General features: G+C 40.9%; 1 protein-coding gene across 4 annotated transcripts in view; it reads right to left on the bottom strand.

The window, feature by feature from the left end:
- Positions 1-6380: 6380 nt before the first annotated feature.
- RAD23B (RAD23 homolog B, nucleotide excision repair protein) overlaps positions 6381-11075 on the bottom strand; it is a 56778-nt gene continuing 52083 nt past the window's right edge. For 3 of the 4 annotated variants that reach the window (XM_025202817.1, XM_025202827.1, XM_025202835.1), the window contains exons 9-10: positions 10561-10749; positions 6381-7457 (exon numbers count right to left, since the gene is read on the bottom strand). In XM_025202817.1, coding sequence (XP_025058602.1) covers positions 7344-7457; positions 10561-10749 — 303 coding nt within the window. In that variant the 3' untranslated portion in view covers positions 6381-7343. The remainder of the gene's footprint in view (positions 7458-10560; positions 10750-11075) is intronic. The other variant, XM_014519624.2, reaches the window with a different exon arrangement.

Here is an 11075-nt window from a genome sequence, read left to right as displayed (position 1 = left end):
AAATCAGGCAGAAGGCAAGGGCTAAGTGATCTAGCGGTTGTATTGCCATACCATCACCTACCCTTATATTTATGTTCATGCAAACACTCCTCTCTTCCTCCACACTTGCATCCAATAAGTGATTTTAAATACCCAGTGGACTTCCAGAAAACGAGCAGGAGCTAATTAACACTTGAAATGAGGTATTTCCTTCACTAAGTGCTCTAAGACAGTGCAAGAGCATTGAAATGCTGAAAATGGCACTAAGCCTTCCTATGCCCCGGAAGATGCTGCAACCAATCCCATTTTTCTTATCCTATTTCATTTTAACCCCCAAGATACTGCTTATTTCACACCCTTTCTTAGTGAGGAGCATGATGTGCTGTTCTCCCCTAGACAGCATCAAACAGCTCACCCTCTACTCAGTGAGGTAGGACAAGAAGCCTCCCATGAGGATGGAGTTGTGGCAAATGCTGGTGTACTCAGCATTGTCTTGTGCATTCTTCCATCCCTGTCCTGTTTGCAAAAACTGTCCTTCCACACTGATGGGTAAGGGTTTTCACTAAATCAGGAGTCAATGAAGCTCCTATTCCTTCCTCTTCCATATGGATCTCCCTTCCAACTACCCCTCCTCTTTCCATGTTGATCTTTTTGATGGAAAGAAAGATATGACCCTTTTTGGTTTTGAATGCATCTCTAGCACTTGAACTGCTGAGCTTGCAAGCACTGCCCCCCCTTCCAACCACCATTCTCATGGGCCAAAGTAGGATATGTCTGCACCATCCTACTAGATGACAGTCAGTATGACAGACTATGAGTTGCTCTCAGGCACCTGAGATCCCTTTCCTTTCGCACAGAAGGCACTTGGAAGAGCAAGTTAGTGGAACTTTGCACTTCATAAAGCAGCAACTAAGTTACTGTACTGCCCTTTTGGGAATGCCAATTAGCTGCTAATTTCTAACACCAATCTGGTTATGGATGAAATAGGTCTATAAATGAACTAAGTTAGGAGCATGGTGAGGGGATGGAGTCTTGTCTTTACTTGCTTCTTGGAGACGGTTTCTATTCTGAGGGACATTACCTCTGATAAAACAGAACTCTTCTGACACTTGGGTGCATCAACAATTCCACACCCACATTTAGCAATGAGTCATTCGTTACCTGATGGGCATTGCAAAAACCAGTTTCCAATTTAGGGCTCCATTTCCTACATTTTGAGCACTTCTTATCCAAACCCTGCAGCTCTTCTGCCACTAAGTGTTCCTCACCATTGTTACATCATCTTAGAAAGCACAATTTGGACTTTAAGGAAAGCGCCAGCAGGTCATGCGTTACAGCCATTAGATATATTGCATCCTCCCATCAGAATTCTCCAAATGAACTGCACTTTATGGGTCCCTCTGTGGTCTGCATGACCCTTTGAATTGCCAAGGGTGAATGCAGTATGTTGTGCATAATGCGCAGGGAGCACCATAAAACAAGCAATAAGCATTACTCATGAAATGTAGCATCTTACCCAGGTTTTCTATCCCTACTCAATGCAAACAGCAAAGGTGGTGGAAGAATTGAAGATACCAGACCAGCGTGGGGTGAGGTGCAGTGACAATTAAAACTATTTCTGATTACTACCACTGCACAATGATGGCAAAATACTGTCTTACCTGTTTTCATCCTCAAAGCAGAGCCAAGCAGGCAGACAGACGCAGCTTAGGCAATGAGTAGACATTGAAAATAGAATGCTTGTATACAGTGACAGACGTCTACCTCTCTGAGGGTCTTTTATTGATCTCTCCTAGCCACAACACCCTTCAGTACGACTTCACTCTTAAAATTTTCTTCACTAGAAAATTACAGATTTGAAATAACCCTACAAAAGCTTGTAGCCCATGGCAGTGCCTCTCCTCCCCCACCCCCGCTCACTCTTTTACACAAACCAAGACCAGATACCCACTAATGTTAACTCAGGATACTGCAGTCACCAGGGGCTCCCAACCATGGGTAGTGATACTACATTCCTATAATACACAGACATTTTACACAGTTGGAAAAAGCCAAGAGTTGAGGGAGAGAAAGATGGAAGTCATTAATTTTGTTTTCATATAAATCAAAATGATAACTTGGAAAATATTGGCCAGTTCTAAAAATAAGCCCATGTATGAACTAGTCATTTCACCTGTCCCACCTACCCCTGCTTTGGCTGCTGTAGTATTTAGGATTCACATATTTCAAATTACACAGACAGCAGTGAAACTATCCCCTACGTTGTCAAAATAAATCTGCTTGGTAGCTGGCATAAAACCTATTTGATGTGTGATTATTCCTAGCCTATCTCCTCTGAAATCCTTGTTATCTCAGTCAACAGAAATCCCAAGGACGCCCCTCTGCTACGGCATTCAGTATTTACACTAACACTATTACGCACATCTTAGCACAACTGCCAGCAAGAAGCCTACAGAGGATTAAGTCATCTAACAATCTGCTGCTGCTGGGTGCTGAGGTGGTTTAGGAAACAACGCCTTCAAATATTTATCGTCATTTGGGTGCTGTATGTCCAGGCATCGACAACATACAAGATGTGTTCTGAATCACAAGGGGGCCTCAGAAACAAAACAGAGAAGCAAGGGTGACAAGCAATAATGTATTTAGATTGTGCTGCTAATTAAGCCGGGCATTAGATCCATTGTTCTAAAGTGGCATTAAGCCGAGGTTGTTAGTCCTAAAGCACTTTGCCCTAAAATGAGAAACTACTGTTCGTTGCACAGCGAGAAGCTATCTAAATAAAACCACAGGTTTATGTTGCAGTAAAAGTCCACTTGTCAGAATAAATATACCCATCCACTGTTTCTCACTGAGCTAGTACCCACCCATGTTGCACAATCAGAAACTAGTTATATCAGCACAAACCTACAACACTAACCTAGAGCACACAGCATCCAACAAAGTAGGCTTTCGGCTAATTTATGTTTTACCTCTCTCAACCTACCTTAGCAAGTAGAGTCAATACATGTAGCAGCAGCATGTTGGTACCGTATTCTTAAGTAACTGCTGCTATTACAGCATCTCATCTGAATAGTCAGGAAAGTGTGCAGAAATGTTACTGGAAAGCTGTTGCTCTTCCCAGGTATTGTTCCAAATGAGTAGACTCCCCTTAGCTCTTCTGTCTCACTTCTCTGATTCTCCTTCTCCGTGCATCTTGTCAATCCAGTATAATCACAGGACTCAAATGGGAAAGGGGTCTCAATTTCCACTCCCTCTCCTCCACTACCTTTCTTCAGCCAGTTGTTATTTGTTTGACAGCTCTCCTATTTGCAGCATAAGCATGAACAATGGAGTCCTAGCAGCTAGGCTGCAGCAGCCAAGTCAGTAACCTTTCTTGTAGGTGTCCTCTCAACCTGGGACTGAAGCTAGTGAAAAACCACACACAATTTTTCACTTTGCTACTCCATAACTGAAAAATAGTGTGTGTACACAATTTTTCACTCTACTGCTCCATAACTGTACATTTGCTTCAAGATTAAGTCTCTAAAAATGCAATTCAATTTTAGGAGCAACATGGCTAGCACCCTCCAAAGAGGGGGGAAAATGTTTCCTGGAACAAAGGGGTTTTATTTCTCCTCCTTCACCCTCAGGTTAGTTTCTACTGAGTTTAAAGGAGTCTGTAAGCACAAGTTTTGAGTCACCTGAAGAGTAAAAATCTCTTCCTACAGAGGGAGGAAGGGCAGAATGAAATACTCATAATACTATTTCTCACTAAATTCACTATGGGTCAGAGCCTTAACCAGAGTAAAATCAGTCATCCAGTGAAGCCAACAGAAGTACTATATGAGCTAAGGATGTAGTTGTATGGCCCTAATCTTATTCAAACTTGCATACCAAATACTGATGTTTAAAACTTGCCCAAAATCACAGTGAATATATTCTGAACTGGTATGCCTTTATCTTTCTTTTCCAAGCAATAATCTCTTCCCACGAGTGGAAAGAGAAACATGCATCTAAACTTCTGGGCTGCTATCGCGGTCAGAGAGAATTTTGAATTAAAACAAGAATTACAATTCACAGTATTTAAAAGATGACAGCACAGAGGACATGAGGATAAGTTTAAACCACAAACAGGAAAGCTGCTAAGCCTTTAACACATAGTTTTTCCTTTGAAAATTTCAGCATAAATCATGAGTAATAAAGGCCTTGAGGACAGACAACCACAGTGCTCAGGGCCTTGACACTCATAAAAATGGGTGCTTTGCATCTGAGGACAAGTTTTTGGGGTCAGCAAGCAGCACCCACCACCTCCCATCCGTGGAGCTTTGCACAACTCCACTGAGCATGACAAAGTTGACCAAGCATAAAATGTACCCCAGGAGGACAGCTGCTGCTGAAGGGACCTTAGTAACTTGTAGATCATCTCTACAAGCCTTAGGCCAGCATAAGCTGAATGTCATTCAGTAGGTGTAGCTTAACACAACTGGCAGAAAGGGAGGGGGAGCAACCTGCCAAAGAGAAGCTGCAAGCATAAAGCAACAGTTCTGCTGGTCAAACTTTGTAGCTGAGAGTAGCCTCACATAAGTTATTTCAGCTGTGGCTATGAAGATACGAGCATTTTGCAGTGCGCTCCTCTGACAAATGCATCACGCATTCCCTCGCACCCTGCCAAGCATACAATGCACATACAGAGTGTGACTAGTAAAAGTTGTGCTGCAGTTCTTTGGTGTGGTACCAGTGCTTATAGCTGACCTTCACCAAAAACTACACCAATGGCAGCATCAGAACAGCTGTATTAATGAGGGGGAAAAAGAGGTGTTTTATTTTCTGAGCTGTTGGCAAGGCTTGAGACTACAACTACAAAATCTTCCTGCCTGATGCACAAGCCTGCAAGTGGCTACAGCTATTTATGTGCAGAAAAGCCTGGATATAGTGGCACTGTGAGTATTCTACCTCAGTTCAACACAGGATTTCAAAAACACCGAGAACAGAAAATGCTTCAAAATCAAACTGGAATCGACTAATACATGAATACTCATGACCAATGTTATTTTATTTCCCTTTCCTTTTAATTGATCTTATCGATAACAGAAGACTACTATTTTCACAGTGTGGAGATGTTTTGTTTCTGGGAGTCTTCTACAGAGCTTGACGTGTGTTGGTTTGTTATAAGTAGTGTAGCAGAGGGCACCTGCATAATTTTGTATCACAGAGCTAGTATTTTTTCACGTATTTATCAAGCTATTTACTGTCTATATACTTTAACTTAATTTTATAAAAGCAAAGAAATGGCTGTTAAGCTATACTAGTCAGTCATCAAGAAACAAATATTGAGGCTCCTGTTTAAGTCTTTGCAACACACTTCACACAAATATGGGTTAAGTATTTGTGTTAAATTTTGGGAAATTTAAAAAAGTTACAGAAGTTCAGAGATGTTTCCTGGTCCATACTGGAAGCTACAACACTGTTGCAACAGTTAAAATACTTAGCATTCGGGCATTATATAGTCATGCAACAGGTCTAAGAGTGAAGAGTGATATCTGCACAAATAATACACACAAAACAAAAAGCCAGCAACAACTTCTAAGGCTAGAGGCATGCAAACAGCTGTCTCTTTCCTTTGTCTTGCTGGAATCCATTATGTTCAGCACTGAAAGTTGCTGCTCTGCACTAAGGGCCTGTAATAGATAAAGTCCTGGTATCAAAAAAATGTAACTCACCCTATTTTTTTCCCCCAAGGTATGCAATTTAGGTTGATGGTGACCCACAGTAAGATCCATCACCACGCTAAATATTCCATACAAAAGAAATCCCTGCTCTATTCAGGACCATGTCCCCAAGGATGTGAACAATTAAGTTTAAACAGGCTTTTTAGAAAGATGAATTACAACTACTTTATGGCCAAAAAAATAAAATGTTTTCATTCTTTTTCAATTAGGGGAGACAGGTTGCTGGAGCATGATGATACGTGCCCAAGACCATATCCTCTTGCCATGCTGAGAATGTGTTGCACAAGAGGCTTCAGGAGAAACCAAAAGTCATTTTAGTCTTCAGCACTAGAGAGTTAACAAATCTGTGGCAACCAACCCAAACATGCTTACATGGAAACTTGTTGACTTAGCTATATAGCATATAAAAGAAATAAGACTCTGAATTCTACAATTAGAGCTTACTTTTAGCAGAAGGAAAAGTAGGTGTGCATAATCTTTTGGGAAGCAGTAACTTGACTGTTCATTTATTTCTCAAGGTCTAAATCCTCCCCTCCCTGCAATAGAGCAATAAAAACACACACTCCCTCACTGAAAAGGAAGCTCTTGGAACATTACAGTCTATTTGAAAGCAATATAATGCCAGTAGCCTCACAGTGGTTCAATGCTCCCAAAGACGATGGAAGCAAAAATTAAGTGAAGGTATTACAAACATTAGACACCTGGTTTTGAGATATATTTCCAGCTGTATTTGTTGGATCAAATTTGAACAAAAAAAGGCAGAAGGGTGGAATCTGGCTTAATAAATAAAGTTTCACTGGGATGGAGAGAAGTCAAGTTTACATATTCTTCGCTGGCAAAAAGAGTGCTAAGTTCACAAAGAGGGATACATCAAAACCAAACATGCAATGATTGTTTTTAAAACCTTTACTGCAACATAACATTGAAGTAAACAGTAATTAGATAGCTATCATTTTTCCCCAAATGAAAAGATGTAAACAGGAAAATAAGTCTGCCTGTATGTATACAGTTTCTTAAATCATGTTAGAAGGGGTCTTCTCATTCAATGATCAAGAAATTTCAACAGAATAATAACGGGTTCTCATATGAAGAAACTGATATTTTCTTAAAATCCAGCATTAAACATGAAATAATGGGCTTTTTGCACTAATTTAATACATCTGAAGCAGCAAAATAACCATCTATATTTTGGCATTTATGTTTACAGGTGCTCAAATCTTTTAGATTTCACAAAGCCATTATCCAGTGTTGCCATGAAATACAGATTGTAGATTCTAGGTAGCAAAGGCTATTTCCAATACCATTGTTAAGTAAAAAGAAACATGAAGCAGGGCATTACACTAAATTTCTGGAACTAGTACAGTAAGAGTGAAAACCTAGAAAAAAGTTAACCTACAGTTTATAGAAGGAACTAAATACCTGCAGAAGCTGATTTTTGGTTGTATAATATTTTACACTGTGTGATTTGCTGCATCTGCTACGTTAAAGCAGACATGCTTTTATTTATCCTTGCTTTGTTTCCTATATTTTCTTCTCCCTCCCCCCATACCATACACCTAGTACTGTGGATATGAGCCCAAGTATCCCAGACAATCCAGTGAACAAAGTTAGTGTAATGCACTGGTGTGAAGTGTGAGATAAAAAAGTCTCTCCCTTTCAATCTTCATCAAAGTTCTGTTGTAGAAGGAAGTTGGCAGCCAAGTTTTCGTTCTTCTCACAAGCAAAATACGCCTGTATCACAAGTCCTTCAGGGAATCCTAATGCCTTTAACTAAAAAAAAGAAATGAATTTAGAACCACCAAGTTTGTATCTTAATACTTTGTGTTTAATGTGCTAAGATATTGCCACTTCAGCAACCTGCTTGCTGAAACAGAATTGCAGTTAAGTTTCCCATTTTTTGATTCTTCACTTATTAGAGATTTTGAATTGTTTTCCTCAGGCAATTGGAAATTCAATTATTTAATAAATCATTCTCTGCATGTTTAACTTTAATCAAAGCCATACTGTACTTTCTTGTATACCACATGCACCTTTTTCTGAAAATCAGCTGCTAGAAGTTGGGGTGTCTTTAGTGACAAAACGCAGCCAACATCTAGGGAGCCCCACAACCTCAATGCACTGCTCTATCCAGCATACACAAATTTACCTTCCCTTTCTCCCGTTTCACTTAGAGACACCCTCAAGCTGTTGCTGGAGCAGATGCTGCAGCTAGGGAATTAGTGGCACTACTATGGGAGATTGCTCCCCCGCAAATGTGGCTGCCAATGTTTTCGCTTGCTACTGGCAATTAAACTAGGTGGTGGCTGCAGTAGGGGCATACAAGAGGGTGACTGCTCTGTTAGCCTTGTGAGTACATGCTACCATTAGCAGGACAAGGTGGTTACATTCATTTAGTCCATGTTTCCCTTCATTCCACTCTTCCTGAAAACCAGGTGCATTGGGGGGGGGGGGGGGAGGGAAGGGTTGTATGCCAGAAAATACAGCACTAAGGCTGGTGTTGACAGCATTAGAATTTATCAGCAATACATGCACTGCTGTGGAAGAAATTCATTTGACATTAGGCACATTTTAAATATGAAAGTTTGATAAAGGTACCAGACTGCTGTACAAGTACAGTCAGATTCCAGAGCTAGTCTGCCTGAAAGGGGCATTTCATTTTAACTGGCAAGCTGGCAAGAACAGTTGGTGCTGTAAAAGCTGGTAACTTCTGGACCATTTGATTTGTTTGAATGATAAAGCTCAGTTCTAGATTTAGCCTACACTTTATGAAGAAGTCTTCATTTCAGTTTAAATCGATCAGGTTAACACACCTATATGCTTTCTAACCTGTGATTTTCTTAAAAGCCCCAGAAAAAAACAGCCTGCAGCTATTTCACACACATAAGTGGGGCCCGCTCAGCCTATGCAACTGGATCTTGCTGCTGCCTGGCTCACAACCATTACATTTGTTAACAGATTATTGTGCATGTACCAGTGGCAGCACAATATTTAGGCCCCACTAGAACTGGGGTGTGCCAAGCAGTCCTAAAGGGAGAAAGGCGCACTAACACCAATTTCTTTACTAGCCAAGTCTAACCAATCTCCCAGCTTTTCTAGAGGGTTAATCTGGAAGTTTTGACAAAGTTTTATTGGTTGAGAAAGTTCAGTTATTTCATGAAAGGGAACAAAACATTTCCACAGTTATTGTGGAAATGTTATTTGACAGCCAGATCTAGGAAACAATCGAACAACAGCACTGAAGCAGCTGCTGCTGAACAAATCCAAAAATCAGATGTTTACAAAAGGAGAATTGCTATAATTTCCTTAGGGCTAGTTACCGAAAGAGATGTAAAAATAGATGGATACTTTACACCTTAAGGCTCCCACCTACAACTACTGCAAAGCCATATTTCCATTTGGCAAGCACAGTTAATATGTCTGTTGCCAGGCAGTGGTAATTACTGCATATTAAAAAGTTATTTAAGCGAAGTGGTGCCAACTTTGCTAATGCAGCTTCATTCTATTCATGAAGTTTGATAACAACTCCTGTATTTATTGAAATCCATAATAAGATTCACCTCTCCTCTCCTTCCCCCCACACCCCCAGTTAACATGGGGCTGGGGGAAAGAGGAAAAACAACTTATCTTGGATTTATGTATGGCTTGGAGCAGGCAGTAGCTGTGTTTCTGGGGCTGAAACCATAGCTGCTGGTTGTCCTTGGCTGGGGCGGCTCATATAGCAGGGTGGGAGCACACAGCAGGGGGCGAGATTGCACAGTGGGAGGGATTGTGTAGCATCAGAGGAGCTGTAGCTGTTACTACTGCCTGACCAGGGCCACTGTGTTCTTTGTACTCAAAGTCAGAGGCAGAGCTGGAACCAAAGTCACTGCATAGGGTAAGCAGTGGTGGGAGTTGCCGGGGTAAGAGGCCAGGGGGCAGGCACTGGTGGAGACAAGTGATGGGGGTATAGGCATGGGGTAGGTGGGGGTGGTGGCAGGTGAAGGGAATGACACAGCATGGGTCAGGCTTCCTACTCCCCCCCGCCCTTCCCGCCTGCAGCGGCAGGATGGGAGGGGCAAACACAAATTTAAGATAAACTCCCAATAACTAGATTAAAATACAGGGAGAATAATAACAAAAATTATAATTGTCATGGTATTGTTTATAATTATTGGGAGGTTGTCTTAAATTCAAAGTCAAGTTGGATTTGGGTAAATACAGTACTGAAATGTTTCTTCCAAAGCTTTAATTACTGCACGTGTAAATAAGTTACTGTATACCACCACAAAAAGGAATATAATACTTACTGCTTTAGGTCTACATAGCTGCAACAGTTTATAGGCATGTTTACTTGCATTTTAGTGACCTACAACTGACTGAATAAACTTCAAACTGGGTTAAGCAGCGACTTCAAATAATCTGCTTAACTATGAAAGCTCAGAGCTAGTCTAATGGCCCTGGGTATCAGTTTTAAGGAACAAACCGGTTCACTCGCTATGAATTACAGCAGCCATTACTGCACTTAACAGTGGGATTCAAGGCACTGGTCCATTTTGACTTTCCCTCCATTTTATTTAGTGGGTGCCTGGACATCACATTCAATTGTAAGTATTTACAGTATTGACTACTTGAAAAGCCTTTTCTAAAATGGCAGATTTCAGAAGAGGCAGAAAACAAGTTCCTTAAAGGAAGGGCACAGAGGGCATTTGCTTAAGATCAAGACTACATCAGCTTTCAGATGTCACACTGCAAATTTACCTGTTAGCAGTAGTAACATCAGCTTCACATACCACTTTAAAGGTGGCACCAACTTAAACTAGCACTGACCTTTGAAGTCAACACAACACAGGCAACTGCCAAGTAGTATTAGCATTTCAAAATGGAAACTGCTTACCCGCTCTATAGCTTCTTTTTCCTGAGGTGTTACTTGAATGTAGTTCATATGACCACTTCCAGCTTCTGCTACTCCTCCAGTGCCCCCACCACCACCACCTCCTCCTTGACCAGACTCTTGGACTGGCTCATTTAACATCTGAATAAAATGCTCCTGATGTTGACTGATTTGCTGTAGTGCATGGGGAAACAAAAAGGAAAAACAAACACTGAAATAAAACAGGTTTAGTTTTGCCAATATGCAACCCTAACCAGTTCTATTTGCAGTGAGAACATCTAAAGAAACCTGCTTAGTTTTGAGAACAATCCTTGGCAGGTTCTAACAGGAAAAGAAGCAATTTCAAAGTTAAGTTGCACCAACTTCCCCTATTACTTCTACATAAAGGAACAAATTGAACACACAGCAATTAGAACTGTTGAAAATACAACAGCAGTTGCAATACGCTATTAAAGAATCTTTGCTTGTGGCATGTCTCATCTAAGAAGCACTGTCTGTACTGCTGACATTTTAACTTA

Source organism: Alligator sinensis, unplaced genomic scaffold, assembly GCF_000455745.1.
Source record: "Alligator sinensis unplaced genomic scaffold, ASM45574v1 scaffold560_1, whole genome shotgun sequence".
Classification (NCBI taxonomy): domain Eukaryota; kingdom Metazoa; phylum Chordata; order Crocodylia; family Alligatoridae; genus Alligator; species Alligator sinensis.
The sequence above is the reverse complement of the archived record's forward strand: the minus strand, read 5'-3'. Positions and strand labels throughout refer to the sequence as shown.